General features: G+C 37.1%; 1 protein-coding gene and 1 pseudogene across 1 annotated transcript; one reads left to right on the top strand and one right to left on the bottom strand.

The window, feature by feature from the left end:
- Positions 1-3,342: 3,342 nt before the first annotated feature.
- Positions 3,343-4,275, top strand: LOC139705901 (olfactory receptor 2Y1B-like). The gene has a single exon (XM_071612792.1). It carries the CDS (start codon positions 3,343-3,345, stop codon positions 4,273-4,275), a length of 933 nt encoding a protein of 310 aa, XP_071468893.1.
- An 11,804-nt stretch (positions 4,276-16,079) lies between these two features.
- Positions 16,080-17,010, bottom strand: LOC139705675 (olfactory receptor 2Y1B-like; annotated as a pseudogene).
- Between the last annotated feature and the right edge of the window lie 301 nt (positions 17,011-17,311).

Here is a 17,311-nt window from a genome sequence, read left to right as displayed (position 1 = left end):
AATCTTTGCTTTATCCTATTTTAGCAAACTCCCCCAACTCCCTGATGAATTAACTCTTTTTATTCCAATTAATTCCTTTTTCTTCACCATTGCCACTTTTATTTCATTTTTATTTAGTGTAGAAAAATGCAGAAGAATTATAATTAGTTGCCCTGGGGTTTTTTTTTTACCACTTCTTATATACTGTGTGACCTAATGAATGCTAATTAATCAGTTACAAAGTGAGACTGTTAATATCTAACTAGCTTCTAGTGTCATTGTGAAATTCATATTCAATTATCATTACACAAAAAGCAACTATCAGGTAGTTTTATTACAATGGGCTCTTATAATATTTAAGAACTTATAAGTTGTGAAAGAAAATAAAGACTGAATTTTCTTTTTCTACAGATTTATGGGATCATACTGTCTTTACCAGTCCACATTGTTCAGATGTATACTAAGCTTACTTGCAGGAAAAACTCGAAATAGAAAGCATAGAAATCTGCAGAGTCTTCATGGACCTGGCTGGAACTGATGAAGCCACAGAATTTCATGATAACAAGACTCAGTTCAGTTAGCAGACAGATGGGGATCAATCTCTACTTTTGGTAGAAAATAGGTAAGATGGACTTATGGACATGTGAGGTGGATGGGTAAGGGGATAAGTAGTGTGAGGACAGGGAATTGGAGAGGAATGTCTGCTTATTTTATTCTAAAAATTAATTATTATTTCAGTGGTACAAACTTATGGAGTTTGATGTGAAAATTTGATAGATCTATATAGTAATGTAATGATAAAATCAAGGTAGTTAACATTTCTGTCTCCTTAAACATTTTAAATTCACTGGAAGTGAATTTTGTGTCGTGGTTGAACACTGGCTTTTTAATTGAGATATTAGAGCTTTTCATTAAAAAATTCCCAATTTAAAAAATTTTATGTGATTCAAACCAAATATGGTGATTCCAGATTTGATTCAGAGTTCACATACTTGGGATCTTTGGAGAGATGTTAACTGAATACACACATGTTACTTGCTACACATTTGGCAATTGCTGAACATATATTTAATAATGAACAAATTAAATGCCATCTCAGGTTTCTCTGCCTCCTTCTTCCCCATGTTGTATCTCTGAGCTCCAACCCAGCATGTATGGAAACCCATACTAATAAATGGATTCTTCCTTTATATCACGTGGGCCTCTTTTGCTTATGTGAAATGGCAAACTATATCTGATCAGTTTCCCTTCCATTTATTTATTTTCCCCCTTACTTTAAATTTATTTGTGATTTTAAAATTCAGGTATGGATTAATACAAAATTAAAATTATATAGTATACCAAATTTGTTTAACCGTTCATTCTAATGAAACAGACCAATCATAAAGGAGAATACTGAAAGGCTGAATATATACCAGTACCTCACTCTTACTATCTCAAATATGCTCAGTCTGAAGACCTGGAAAAAGTGTATCTAATAAGCTATGTACCAGTGAAGAGATAAGATGCTGTTTTTTTAAAAAGGGATAGTTTTTTAGAGTACCATGAGGAGATTCCCCCCTGCTCCATGTTGGGGGTTAAACCCAGGGCCTCATTCAAGTTAGACAACTACTTTACCATGATCATACATCTCCAGGTCTGACAGAGTCTTTCTGAAACTCAATATGATTAGTAGGGGATTAAATAAAATTTGGAGAAACTTGGATATCCTGAAGCTTCTTGAAGGCAATGCCTATCTTGAAAGCAGTACTATAGAGAATTGCTGTTTAACAGCAGAGGGAAAACACAGAAAGGGTCAAGGAAAGAATATTAGTGAAAAGGACAGAAGTAATCTTTTGCCTTGCTGCCTGGTTTCTTATTCAACTTCTATTTAAATAGAGTGAATTTATTACTGACTTTTTGATTTCCTTCCTGGTGTCTTTATTTGCGAATCTCATTGAAAATTAATCTAAATTCCTTTAACCTTTTGCTCATTTATTTGAAATCTTCTACCTTACTATGACTTATTTCTACTCAGAGGCATGCACAGAAACTACCCTAAAAATGTTGTTATTGAGCATCACCCTCCTCTGTTGTGATTGATACATAAGAATTGTATTTTAAAATGCATCCCTTTTCTACTTTGTACAACCTTATGTTGTAAGTGAATGTGAAAGAACAGTCATATGTAGAACTTATACAAAAATGATTTTAATAAATATTAGTTCTTGGACAACTCAGAGAGCTTTGCCCATTTGAAAAATTAAACTGGATTAAGAGAAGGGAGAGGAGAAGAAAAATATAAAAATTCATTTAGAGTAAGTATTGATATGAGTACAAAACTATCCCCACCAACAGGAAAAAGCCTCCAGGTTGGGGACTTCAACAGAGTTAGCTGGAGACTTAAAAAAATTTATATATATATAAAATAGTTGGGAGGGGGCAGAATGAACCAGGCTCAATTCTTACACAGAAAGTCTAGGGATGAGAAAAGTGCTAACAACAGCTACCATGGTGCAGTCAAGTTAGTCGTGGCTGCTTGCAATGGGTTTGAACCAAAAGATGTAAAATGGTTTCCTGTGTGGCAGAAGAGGGTCACTATGAAGGGACAGCTTGTGTTGAGTGCTTGTCCTGAGTCTTATTCTGTAGTGCCACAACAGGAACAAAGGGACCAGGTGTTGTGGACAAGACCCTGAGCCCCAGAGTTTACAAAAGGTGGTGTACACTGCCTCAGAAAGAGATGCCTCCACCTATTCTGGGGATAGGCAGGTCTACTGGCCTAGCAAAGTAGTGTCTAAAGAATACACATATTCCTCACGAGAAGAGTCAATTGTTAAACACCTGTCAGGCTCTGAGAGCATAACAATGTCTTGGGAGAATAAGACTCTCTGGCAATCCCTTCCCTTCCCCTTTGCATGACCCAAATAGGGAAAACCTAGAGGCACTGCTGACACACTGGTAGAGAAGAGCAGGAAAAGAAAGGGGCTGCCTACACCCCCTCCCCAAAACATAAGAGTTCACTTGAAAGGGGCTGTAGCTGGAAAGAGGTCAAGATTGGGTGTTGAATTGGATTCTGAGTTTTTAGTATTCATGAGACTGGGATTTAAAATTAGTGAATTTAGATTCTGTCTATAACTGAAAATGGTTGTTATACTTTTTTTTTTTTTTTTTACCATGGAGGCCATGAGTTTGCTGGAGTTCACACCAGCAAGTGTGAAACGAGTTGGAAAAGACAAGAGGAAATAAAAATAAAATATAATTTAGTTCCTGTCTAGGGGCTCTGCTTTTCCAATATCCAATACATATATTAATTACCCACCTATTACTCTTAAATCCCACTCTAGATGTCATGAGATTTCCCTCAATGATAGCTTTGAAGAGGAGATGGAAACAACCAATGACAGCTCAGGTGGGGATTTCATCTTAGTGGGCTTCTCTGAGCATCCTGAGTTGGAGCTGATCCTCTCCCTTTTTGTCCTGATACTCTACAGCATAACCCTTGTGGGTAATGTGGCCATCATCTCATTCTCGATTCTGGATGCTCGGCTCCATACACCCATGTACTTCTTTCTCAGAAACCTTTCTGTGCTCGACCTCTCTTTTACCACTAGCATTGTGCCCCAGATGCTGATGAACATGTGGGGAGGCAACAAGAAGATCAGTTATGCTGGCTGCATGGTCCAGTACTGGGTGGCCTTGGCACTTGGCTCCACTGAGTGCGTACTCCTTGCCGTGATGGCGGTTGATCGCTATGTTGCAGTTTGTTGGCCTCTCCGCTACACCACCATTATGCACCCCAAATTGTGTCACCTCCTGGCAGCAGCTTCCTGGTCCTCTGGCTTTGCCAACTCCTTTCTACAGTCCTCAATGGCCATTGTGCTACCTCGCTGTGGAAACCGGCGTGTGGACCATTTCTTCTGTGAGCTGCTGATCATTGTTAAACTCTCCTGTGTGGATACTGGCCCAACAGAGTCCAAAATGTTTATTGCCCGGGTAATCATTCTAGCTGTGCCTGTCTCCATCATCTTGACCTCCTATGTGTGTATTGCCAGGGCAGTCGTGAAAATGCGCTCAGCAGAGGGAATGAAAAAGGCTTTTGGGACTTGTGCTTCCCACCTAATGGTGGTCTCACTCTTCTATGGGACCATTATGTTTTTGTATCTGCAACCAAAGGACAACTACTCTCAGGACCAGGGCAAAGCACTTGCAGTGCTCTACATGATTCTTGCTCCCACTCTCAACCCACTGATCTACACATTGAGGAACAAGGATGTGAAGAAAGCAGTTACGAAAATTATGGGGAAGGAGCAGGCATAGGGAGATCCAGAGCTAGAATTAGGTGAGGCCAACACAGGAGACAGGATTTTATATGCACTTGCTTTAATTGAACTTCTTTCATTTTCTTTGGGGTAGAGTGGATTATTTAATGTGTACTCCCCTGTGGCTGTCCCTGGACCCTTTTAGGATTGAAACTTGCCAGAAGGAAAATTAATCATCCTTAAAAGAACTTCTCTAGTCAAATAGTTTCTCACAGGCAAGTAAACCTGTCTTCTATGGCTAACGTCTTTCGAGTCTCAATGAATAGTTACTTACTTATTCAAATACCATCAAATACACACTCTTGTGCTATAGTAACACTGATAAAAAATTTACTATGTTTTTTTAAGCATCTTCATGGCCATAGCTGCATCTTTACCATCTCATTCATCATTTTCACTTTATCATTATTTTCACTTTATTCTCAGGCAGGCACACGAATGGCAGATAATCTAGTCAGTAGCACACTATGGAATATTTGCCCACTATGGGTAAGTATATGTAAAACAAAAAGCAAGGATAAATACACAGAGACTAGATATCAAAGATTTATGCTTTTTAGAATTGAAAGGAATCCCCTGAACATTCAGGGCAAGCCTGGAGAAGATGTCAAATTTCTAGAACATAATTCTAGAGGAGATATTTGAACAAGAATAAACGTTTATTTTTTGGGAACATAAGACAGTTTATAAATTTCAAGGTCACAAAAATGATAACTAAGAAAAGACAACTGTATGTTAAGTAGAGAAAAAGTAACTGATTTCAATGATTCAGAGCTTCCCATTCACTCCATAAAGTAAAGAAATTGAAAATAAAAACCCTGTTTTGAGTAGGAAATGAAAGTAAAGGGAGTCAGATATCTTGACCCCTATGGCTACATTTAGGTAGTTTTCTTATGACATGATCCCATGGTTCCAAATTCCCTTTGGCATTGATGGGTTTCTTGTCATTCTATGGTTCAAAATGGGATCAAAGTCCATCATAATTTCTTGAGATATGGCCCAAAGCCTATAATGACATATCTTTTAATGGAGAGCCTTCACTGATTAATGTAGGACTTGAGCAAAGCATCTCTTCTCATTCCCTGAGAAGCACACTTCTTCCTGTGTGGCTATGGATGTTTATACACAGTTATGATGGAATGGGAACACCGCTATTGGCTTTCTCCTCTTTCAGTTGGTCCATGTGTTTCTGAAGGAGCCTAGTGCTCTATAAATGTACAGTAAATGTGGGTTTAACGAAGGGATGTGGCAACATGTTCATATACAACGGCATCATATGGGTTGGAATGCTTTTGAAACATCTTTCTGGTGTTGTATGCAGTATTTCATTTATATAGGATGGACCTTTTGTATTGACAAGTGACTGAAGTTATAGAATGAAAAAATAAAATTATCATATATATGACTGTCTGCAGCCATCTGTATTTAACTAGACTCTAATAACCACATCAAAGTATAACAGGAAAGGGTTAGTTCAAATGTAAATCCTTGCTTAATAACCACATCAAAGTATAACAGGAAAGGATTAGTTCAAATGTAAATCCTTGCTTAAAAGAAGAAAAAGAAATAACTGTCTTTTTTAAAAAATCAGTTTTTCAATTAGAGCAGAGGTTCTCAACTAGGGGCAATTGCATCTTATTCCTACTCACAGGGGGCACTTGGCAATTTCTGGGGACATTCTTAGTTATCACAATCTGGGAATGAGGTGATACCACCTTCTACTAAGTGGAAGCCAGGGGTTCCACTCACTATAGCACAATGCACAAGATAATCTCCTACAACAAGACATTTATTATTTGGCTGAGAAATCTTGTATTACAGGAATAAATATTATGGATGCTTTTATCAAAGAAAAATTTGCAAAGGCAACCTGTTCATGAATGAGTTGATGACATGTGCATTTTTATGAGAATAGTGAGCAGTCTGTGTTAGCAAGGGTCTAACTAGGAAAACAGAACAACTTTTAAGTATTTTTGGCATAAACTATTTAATTCAGAAATTTGGTAAACTAAGCAATGAAAGGGCTAAGAATCCCAACTGGGGATGTTGAATAAACCTCAATATTTCAAGTCAGTAATATCTCTAGGTTTGAGTAATTAACAGAGGAAGTGGTGTTACTAGACATCCAATGGTAGGATCACTTGGAAGAAACTGTAGCCAGCATGGTAAATCAGTCCCGTAGAAGCTAGAGCTGCAGAAAGGAGGGTGCTATTGCCCAAAGTACCACTTGAAGCAGACTGAAAGGTAGACATACCCTGAATTCTGTCCTCTAATTTCTGTGGATGTTAGAGACAAGGAAATGCAGCCTGTAGGGTCCTCAAAGCCCCCCACCCTTGTTCCTCATTCCACCCCACTGCAAAACTGAGCAGATCAGGACAAGGATAAAAATGTATCTGGAAGCAAATAGAGTTAAGTAGGATTGGCACCAGTGATTCTTATTTCACTCAGCATGCACGCTATATGAATATTTACATTTCATGCAAATTCAGGCTTTCACTTTACAGAAGGCAACACACTCCACTTCTTTCCACAGGGGTTTTAAGTCCTTCCAGCCATGGTATCTATCTTATCTTGAATCCATGAACTATGGCTAATGTTCTGTTCTTTTCACTTGGTCTAAAAGAAACTTCTTGGAATCTGATGACCTATAAATAAAATAAAAATAATTGGTTAATATATACATAAAAGTATCCATAACAGACACAGTGTTCATTTCTGTAATGGGTTTCAAGGTCACGGTGGGCATTCATTTTAATCACACAATTCTCCTGTGACCCAGTTCATATTATCTTCTTTTTCAACCACTACCTGATTAGAACAACTAAACTTCTGTTTTTACAGGTTATTAGGACTTACTGATACTGTCTTTGTTGGGTGGTTATAATTTTCCAAGATGATAACTATCAAATGTAGCAATATTAAGAATTACCCCAAAGAATTCTATTAATCCCAAATATGCCTTTATTGTCTCCCTGATGTAGCAACAATCCTATTTCCCTTGATATTTGAGGTTATTCACCTCAGTCTAGGAATTAATACTCTTAACTGCCAGTTCAGTAACATCATGGCAAGAATTCACCATGTGAAGCCCCATTGTTTATCCTCTGGTGGGCACTTTTGGAATCAGAGATCACAAAATCAGCTAAGTCCAAAGTGTTTTTTAAAATTAAAAAAAATATTTATTTTTTAGTTGTAGGTGGACATAATACCTTTTTTTATGTGGTGCTGATGATGGAACCCAGTGTCTCACACATGATAGTCGAGTGCTGCACTACTGAGCCCCAAGCCCAGCCCGAAGCCTTAGCCCAAGGTTTTGAAGATAAGAAGGAAAACTTGAGCAGGTTATTAGATAGTGAGAGATTCATACTATTTTCACTTCTTAGTTTGGGCTTTAGGAAAAATGTACATCAGATATATAAAGCACATGTTGCCTTGTATACAATACTTCAAACCCAATAGAATGTTGTCTTCAAGCTAGTAAGATAACTTATTTTTCTGTAGGTCATCCAAATAGTTTATAATGCACTGCTCTCCTAGTCATTGTGATTCATGGAAAAAATAATGCCTTTTATGAACATGGAATTCATGGTCACATTTTTTTCTTATGCTCTGATGAGTTTTGTTTGGGAGAATACTGTGTGGAGTGCCTTGATGGTCAATAACCATCCCATACGTCCACAGAAAATAGTGCTGAGGCATTGCGGAAGGGGAAGGCTAATCTGTATGCAGAATAAATTCTATTACAGAATAGAAAGGTAGCTAGAAAGGGCTCAGTGTTATAAACCTGCCCCCAAAAGCTAGCTTGCCTCCCCAAGGAATAATGGATAGGAGGGGCTCCATACTGGCCTTTAGTTTTGCCAGTCAGGACACTAGTTCTAAAAGTAGGTAGATTAACCTAATGAAAAAGAAATCCTTGTCATCAAAACTATGCTTAGCTTCCTTTGCTTGCATCATTGCAAATTTATACACAGGCCCATTGAGTAATCTCTGGGGTAGCTGAGGAAAGAGGTTGACAGACATCCATAAGATTTTTTTTTTTGGTGTGTATGTAAATATTGAGAACCTTTCTTGAAACGGATGACCTCCTGTGTCCATTCTGAGAGGTTTCTCTCTATGTACTTCCCAGACCTTTGTAAGTCTCTGAACACTCAACCACATCTCATGAGTCACAATAGAGTCATATATCTGGACATGGGTATTTTCACACAAAGTATACATTCAGATACACTGCCCCAAGTTCTGTCCCCTTGGACTTAATATAGTTTCATTTTAGCTGGTGCCAACATTTCATGCAATCCCATCTATAATTCAAGGCAAAGATTTTTTTCTTCTTCACCATCTAGTCTTGGGCAATTCTTATAGGCCTTTGAGGTAGATATCTTGCAGAAGAGGAAACAATGAAGCAGGAGTAGGTGTTGTGAGAGCCATCATATCATTCACTTACAAATTATTTGTGATTCTAGACCTACTAGAGTTTAATCCCATATATATATATATATATATATATATATATATATATATATTCAAGTTGATAAAGAATTGCTTTTTCTCTCATTCAACTTTATGGGTTGTTGGATAAGATAGTGCCATCTCATAGACTGACAGGCAATTAAGTGACAATCAGTGTCCCTTGATTATACATCTAGTCTTTTCCAGAGTCCATTAGCAATCTTGGTTTTGTTTCTCAAAAGCAAAATATTTATCAGTAGAAGTGAATGTGGCTTTACACTAATTCTCCAGGACTCTACATGATGCATTTATTGAACCTTTCCAGAGGGTCTACCCAGAATCCTTGAAACATTTGACAGATCAACAAGTTCTTAAGTCTCAAGTGGCAGAGCTGGACTTGCTGTGGATAATTCTCTTTCTTTACTTTTTCAACAATGGTTGAAGTTGAACTAGTGAAGGGAGAGAAATCAGATTACAGGAAGAGACATAAAGTGCTTGTACTTAATCTTGAGGAACTCCAACATTTCAGGCAGCCAGAGAAAGAGAAATGAACTATAGAAAAGACAGGTATAGGTGTACTAGAAGAGGAAAATTATTAAAGTGTGGTGTAATTGATGGCAAGGCTGAATTAATTTATTAGTTCTAATAGTTTTTCAGTGTAGTCATTAGGACTTTTTGTATATATTTTTATTAGTCTTTAGGACTTCTGTATATGCAATTACATCAAATAAAAGAAACTTACCTTCCTTTTTTCCAGTGTGGACCCCCCCCCACCATGCCTTATTTTTATTGTGTCTTATTGCTTTGGCTAGGACTTTTAGTATTATATTGAATAAAAGTAGTGAAAGTAGCCATTCATATCTTGTTCCTGATTCTCGAAAGAAAGCATTTGGCCTTTCTCCATTAAGTATTATGTTAACTGTTGGCTTACTATGTATGGCCTGTATTATGTTGAGGTATGTTTTATTCTATGCCCAATTTCTTCAGAATTTTTATTGTGAAGGAATGTTGAATTTTATCAAATATTTTTTTCCATATCTATTGAGATTGTCAAGAGGTTTTTGTCCTTTATTCTTTTGGTGTAGTGTATCATGTTTATTGATTTGTGTAGTTTGAACCATCCTTACATCTCTGGGATGAATCCTACTTGATCATGTTGAATAATCTTTTAATGTGCTGTTGGATTTGGTTTGTTAGCATTTTGTTGAGGATTTTTGCATCTATATTCATCAAGAAATTGGCATTAGTTTTCTTATTTTGTTGTTGTGTCCCTGTCAGGTTTTGGCGTCAAGATAATGCTGGCCTCATAGAATAAGCACACGAATTCCCTCCTTTTCAATTTTTTTGGAATAAGTTTAGAATAATTGGTATTAGTTCTTTAATTGTTTGGTAGGACTTGGCAGTGAAGCCACCTATTCTGTTTTTTTTATGAGATACTTTAAAATCTTTTTATTTAAAAAATGTTCTTTTTAAATACACCTGACAGTAGAATGTATTTTGACATATGTACATGGAGTATAACTTATTCTAATTCTTGTGGTTGTACATGATGTGTATTTTCACTGGTTGTGTATTCCTATATGAACATAGGAAAGTCATGGTAGATTCATTCCACTCTATTTCATACTCCCAACCCCCCCATTCCCTTTGGTCCCTTTGTCTATTCCAATTAACTTATATTCTTATCATTACCCCCTTGTTGTGTGTTAACATCCACATTTTTCAAAGAGAACATTTGGCCTTTGGTTTTTGGGAATTGGCTTATTTCACTTAACATGATAGTCTCCAGATCCATCCATTTACCTGCAAATGTCATAAAGTCATTCATTTTTATGAATAAGTAGTATTCTGTATATATACTACATTTTCTTTATCCATTCATCTGTTGGTTCTATATCTTAGCTATTGTGAATTGAACTGCTATAAACATTGATGTGGCTGCGTCACTGTAGTATGTTAATTTTTAGTCCTTTGGGTATATATTGAGGAGTGGGATAACTGAGTCAAATGGTGATTCCGTTCCAAGTTTTTTTTCTTTTAAAAATATTTTTCTTGTTTTATCCATTTTTATTTATGTGTTTTTAAATTCTCATATTAGGCACACATATTTTCTGGAATGTTAGACATAAGTGATTTGTATTTTTCACTATTATGCATTTCACCACTTAATCACAATGAGATTATTAATGTCCACACACATCCTTCCTGATGTCTGTGTATCCACACCATGTTTATTAATTTTAGCATTTGTATACTATATATTTTTTCTTTTTATATTCAGTCTCCTGATATATTTATACTAAAAGTAAGTCTTTCAAAATCAGCTAATAGTTGTCTGTTTTTACTACATTTTTTCCTATTTTTCTGACTTTTAAAACAGTATTTTGATTGTATCTCAATTTATTTTTATTAATTATACATTTTTGTTTAAATAGTTAATTGTTGTTATGAACTTTACAGTATTCTTTGCTCTATCCACCTCAGTTACTGTTTTCCATATTTTATAAGTACATTATAGTTTTACATAATGATGAGATTCATCGTTACATACATGCATACAATCTAACAATATGCAATATCAATCCTCAATGTTTCTTTCTCCATTTTCCCTTCCCTCCCCCAGGTCCCTTTCTTATTTTGTTTAGTTGTTCTTTTAGATGTATGTGACAGTAGAGTATATTTTGACATATTCTACCTACATGGAGTATAACTTAATTCTAATAATTAGGATCCCATTCTTGTGTACATGATGTAGAGTTACAATGGTTGTGTATTCTTATGTGAATATAGGAAAGTTCTGTTCAATTCATTCTACTGTCTTTCCTATTCCTATTTCCATCCCTTCCCTTCATTCTCCTTTGTCTAATCCAATGAACCTCTATTCCCTGATCCCCACACTCCCTGCCCCACACTTAATGTGGGGTAGCATCCATATATCAGAGAGAATATTCAGCCATTGTTTTTTGGGATTGGATTATTTCTGAATGTATCTGTAAAGTTAATTTTGCCAGTGAGTCCTATACTTTTCAAAGTTTTCTTCTTGCACACATACTCTCTATTATACCCTTAGTACTAGAAATTGAACCCAGGGGCACTTTACTACCAACCTTCAACCCCTGCCATTTTTTTTTTTTGAGACAGGTTCTCACTAAGTTGCTTAGGGCCTTTCTAAATTGCTGAGGCTGGCTTCAAACTTGTGATCCTACTGCCTCAGCCTCCTGCTTGACAGGTATTACAGGCATGTTGAATCACATCCGGCCCTTCTTAGTTATTAATGTTTCTTTTTTTTCAAGTTTGAAGAAGTTTAGCATTTCAATAGCATTTGTTTGCCTAGGAATATCTTTTATCTATTCTTCTTTATACAGGGCACTGGTGGGTACAGCATTGGTTGGCAGTTTTTTTCTTGTAGTACTATTAATATCTAATGCCACTCTCTCCTGGCCTGCAAGATTTCTGTTTTGAAGTATGATTTTAGGCAAATTGGGAAACTTTTATGTGCTATTTGTTTTTCTCTTGTAGCTTTGTGAATCTTCTCCTTATCTTTCATCTTTGAAAGCTTGCATATAATGTGTCTTGGGGCAGAGTTGGTTAAGTAAAAACAAAACAAAACAAAACAAAACAAAAATGGTGACCTCAAACCTTTCCGGTGACCTCAAACCTTTCTGTACCTGGATATTTATAGCCTTCTTCATGTTCTGGAAATTTTCTATTATAATCTCCTGGAATAATATTTCTAACCCTTTGTTATTCTTGGATCTCTCTTGAACTCCAATCACCTGAATATTTTTTTTTTGTTGGCATAGAGTTCAGTAAGTTTTCTTCATTTCTCTTCTAATGCTTTTTTGAAAAATAACCTGTTTTTGAGCTCTCTACTTCTTTTTTTCTGTTTGATCTTCTTTCCTATTGATGTATTTGGCACATTTTAATTTCACTTAGTGTGTTTTTTTGCTCAAGGATTTCTGTTTGATTTGTTTGAATTTCTCTCATTTCTCTGTCAAGTCTCTCTGTTAAAGTATTGAGTTGTTTCTTTGTGCTCTCTTTAAGCTCAATGAGTTTTTTAAAAACAGCTATTTCATATTCTTCATCTAAGAGTTTGCTCATCCTGGTTATTATCTAGTTGGCTTCTGACATCTTATTTTGACTATTAGGTGAGGTCACGTTTCCCTGAAAGTTCTTAATGCTCTTTGTATGGAATATCATCTGTGCATTGTAGGATTATTTATTGTAGGTATTTATTCCAATCTTCCTAATATGCATTGTTCATTTGTTCATGCTCATATTTCCAGATATTCAAGCAGCCTGTTTATTTTCTTGGAGGCTACAGTCACGTTCTCTCTCTGTCTCTCTCTCTCTCTCTCTTTCTTTCTCTCCATCAGAGGTGCCCTAAATTTAAGTTTGCTCTCTAAGGCACTAGAGGTATCTAAGTTCAGGTTCATTGGTGTGCTGTTGCTGTCTCAGAACTAGAGGGTATTATTCAGTAAGAATGGGAATAGTGCCTAAAAATAATGATTTGTCACTGGAAGCCTTTCTCTGGGGACGAGGGTAGTCCCAAAATCTCATATTGGGTCACTCAGGAATTGGAGAATTCTGCCCAGCTCTGGCCTCAGTCTCTTATATCATATCTGAGGCCACAAATTCTGCAATGCAGTGTCATACCCTGAGCCCAAAGCCCACTGAAACCACTGCAGCTCTGGGTAGAACCAAGACTTGCACTGCTTTGAGTTGTCCATTGCTGAGATGGACCATTGCAATCAGCCAAAGGTGATGCTGGCCAGAATAGAAATCCAATTGACTGATTCACATGTCTCCACCTGACATCAGGGTTGTTTAGAGGCTCTGGACATGTGTACTGTTCTGGGAGTGGAAGCCATTAGGATCTTCTGAGTGTTAGGTTCCACAAACTCAGCACCAAGTCCCAAGGCAAAGTCCTGTGCCTACTGTACCTATCGCGAGCAAATGGGACCTTGCCCAATACTATGCTGCACAAAGTTGGAGTAGCTTTGTTAAAGGCAGTCTCTTCACCAATGGGGCTGATGCTGAGCTGGGTCACTCTTGAATTTTGCATTCTCAGTGACATGCACAATGTCAGGGATGTATCCAGGCCCATGTCTCAGCTGGTGGTGATACAGGTCAAAACAAAAATCTGTCCCATATAGGCACAGGTCTCTGTCTGGTGCAAGGGTCGGTCTAGAACTCCATCTTCAAGTGCTGGCCTAGGGATAGTTACGGTGTTCAAGATTGGGAGACTGTTTGTGGCAGCATCCTTAGCTGCCTGGCTAATGAAATTCCAGTGGTTTGGTCCACAGATATAGCTCATGGGGCTCTGCCAGCATTAGGTTTCACCTTGGTGATTCTTAGGCTGGGTCCCAAGTCTAATGCCTGGACTTCATATCTTTCCCCAAGTAGGGGTCTCTCTTTATGGTTTGGTTTTAGGAGAGTGTGATGTGGGAGACTCTTTTTCAATCCATCTTTTCTTATTGTTATATTAAAACCTGGTACCATAGTCTCTCATGTAGCTTTTGTATTTTTTGTGAAGTTAGTTTGGTGCATGAATAACTCTTTAATTTATGTTTGTGGGAGATGATTCTGGTGGATCTTACTTAGCTACTATATTGCTTTACCTCAAACACTTGTATTTTTTTTTTACTTAAAACTATTATTTAAATACATGGAATAAAATGATAGTGATGAAATTTCAAATATCCATTTTCTTTATACTTTAGCTTAGAACTTCTTAACTTTATACTGTTCCCTACCATGGATATTTCTGTCTCTTTCTCCTTTGTGTTACTCTTTTAGTCTTTTTCTTTCTTATATCCCTTCACCTTGAATCACTATTTTAATGTTCATTTCTTCTCTTTTACATGGAAAATATTGTTTTAAGATGTAACTTTCTGTATTTTACTTTTAATTTAACATAATAATTACACATATTATGGTCTACAGTTATACACACACACACACACACACACACACACACACACACACATATATATATATATATATATATATATATATATGCATGTATGCAATGAGTAACGGTCAAATAAATAATATTTGCATTTCTCTCTCCTCAAACGTTTATCATTTTGATGTGTTGGCAAGCTTCAAACTTCTCTCTTCTGATTATTTTGAAGCATAATGAATTGTAATAAATCATACTCGCCCAGTGGGCTGTAGAACATGAGAACATATTCCTCCTGTTACCTATGTTTTGGTACTCATTGTTCAACCCTTCTCTATCCTCCCTCATCCTTATCATACTAGGCTCTAGTGACCACCTGTCTACTCTCTTTTGTATGACACCAACTTTTTAAGCTTCATACATGAGTGGGAATTGACATATTTTTCTTTTTGTGCCTGGCTTATTTCACTTAATATTACGTCTTCCAGATATTGAAAATTACAGGATTTCATTCTTTTTATAGCTGAATAAATTTCCATTGTGTATATACACAACATTTTATTTATCTATTAGTCTAATGATGGACATCATGGTTAATGCCTTATCTTGGCTATTATGAAGAATTCTGTAATAAACACAGGAGTTGAATAGAAAATAGCTTTTGTGTCAAAACAAGTAGCTTGACTGAAACTCTTAATGTATCTTGTAAGATATTTATTCTTTCCTTTGCCCAGTACCATCCTAATCATTTTGCTTTTTTGTTCTAGTAGGTGAAATGACATCATATTTGAAACTCTACTTGCTCTCCGCAGTGACTCTGTTCATGTTTTTCTTAACTGTGCCATATTTCATAGAAGGGTAATTACTGTAAAAGACCTTAGAAACAGACCCTAAGATGTGAAGAGATATGACTAGGGTCATGGTTAGGTATTTATTTATTTATTTTTTGGTGCTGGAGATTGAACCCAGGAACTCTCACATGCTAATCAAGCTTTACCTTTCATCTATATCCCTCCCTAATCCACAATCAATTTATAAAGCAGAAGTAAACTCTTGTTCTCTGCCTTTGAGCACAGAGTACTACATTGGCAATCATTGCTTTGGAAATGTGCTTTAATTCTGAATTAAGTCTTCTTTCAGTCTCAGACTTGTCAAAAACCCATCCCCCTTCTCCACAAGAGGACATAACACACCCACATCCCAACTTTTCTCTTGGAAGGTTGTGATACAAATAACAATTACTTCTTGCTGGCCAAAGATCATAAACACTAGCCTAAAAAGCAACTCAAGACATCCCCATTTCTATCTTGCAGAAAAATAAGTAAATAAAATCTTGATTCCAACTGAAGTTACTTTCTAGTTAACTACCAACTGCCTTCCAAGAAACAAGGTGGGATTCATAATATGAAAGAGATTATATGATATTTTACTGGCCCTCATTTCTCCTCCTACCTGGAATCTCTGTCTCTCCTCAGTACCTTCCAAAGAGCCCCCTTCACAGTCTTGTTCCTTAGGGTATAGATCAGAGGATTGAGCATGGGAGTAATGACAGTATAAAAAAGGGCAACAAACTTTCCTTCAATCTCAGAGTAACTGCCCATGGGTTGGAGGTATGTGTACATGGCTGAGCCATAAAAAAGGCAAACCCCCAAAGATGGGATCCACATGTTCCAAAAGCCTTTCTGCTTTTAGCCATTGACTTGATCCTCAACACTGCCCGAGCAATGTATAGGAGCCTAGAATCAGGACTACAGGAAAGACCAAAATTATGGCTCCAGCCACAAACAAATAGGCCTCTATTCCTCCAATGTCTTCACAAGCCAACTTCTGGAATACAGGCATCTCACAGAAGAAGTGGTTCAGGTAATGGAGGCCACAGAGAGGCATGACCATCATGAAGCTTGTCTGAATCAGAGAGTTCATAAGACCTCCCACCAGGCAGCAATAGCCAGGGACTGGCAGAGAAGGGGGTGCATGTTGGTTGTGTAGTGGAGTGGATGACACAGAGCAGCATAGTGGTCAATGGCCATCACAAAGAGGAGCACACACTCAGTTCCACCCAGGGAGAGGTAGATGAAGAGCTGAATCACACCCCTCCATAGCTGATGGTCCTGTCAAGTCCAGAAAGATTGATTAACAGCTGGGGCACAGTGCTGGTGGTATAGCAGAGGTCCAGGAAGGAGAGGTGGCAGAGGAAGAAATACATGGGTGTGTGCAGTCGAGGGTCCAATCGTGACAGAGCAATGATGGCGGTGTTGCCAAAAAGGGTTAGGAGTAGAAAATTGAAATGAAGACAAAAAAGGTAAATTCCAGTTGTGGCCAATCTGAGAAGCCCACTAAAACGAAGCCCTCTTCAAAACCGGTGTTAAAGCTTCCCATAGCCTTGCATCTGCAAAATAACAGAAGACAATTCAATGCTTCCTCTGAAGAACTTGAATTAAAATGTTGTTTCACAACATTTGAGGATATGGTGAAAATATTCCTCCATTAACTGTAAGATGGGTAAGATAGTTTTGAGCCTCCTATCTAGTCCTGATCTTATTCACTTTGCTAATTTGTATAATATGTGCACCCAAAAACCCAAAAACAAACCCCCAAAACACAATGGGCCGAACTTTGCAGACATTATGCTAACCGAAATAAGTCAGATATAAAAGGACACTTGTTACATGTGTTCACT

Source organism: Marmota flaviventris, chromosome 5 (assembly GCF_047511675.1).
Source record: "Marmota flaviventris isolate mMarFla1 chromosome 5, mMarFla1.hap1, whole genome shotgun sequence".
NCBI lineage: Eukaryota > Metazoa > Chordata > Mammalia > Rodentia > Sciuridae > Marmota > Marmota flaviventris.
Note: the sequence above shows the minus strand (reverse complement) of the source record. Positions and strands in the feature narration are given on the sequence as shown.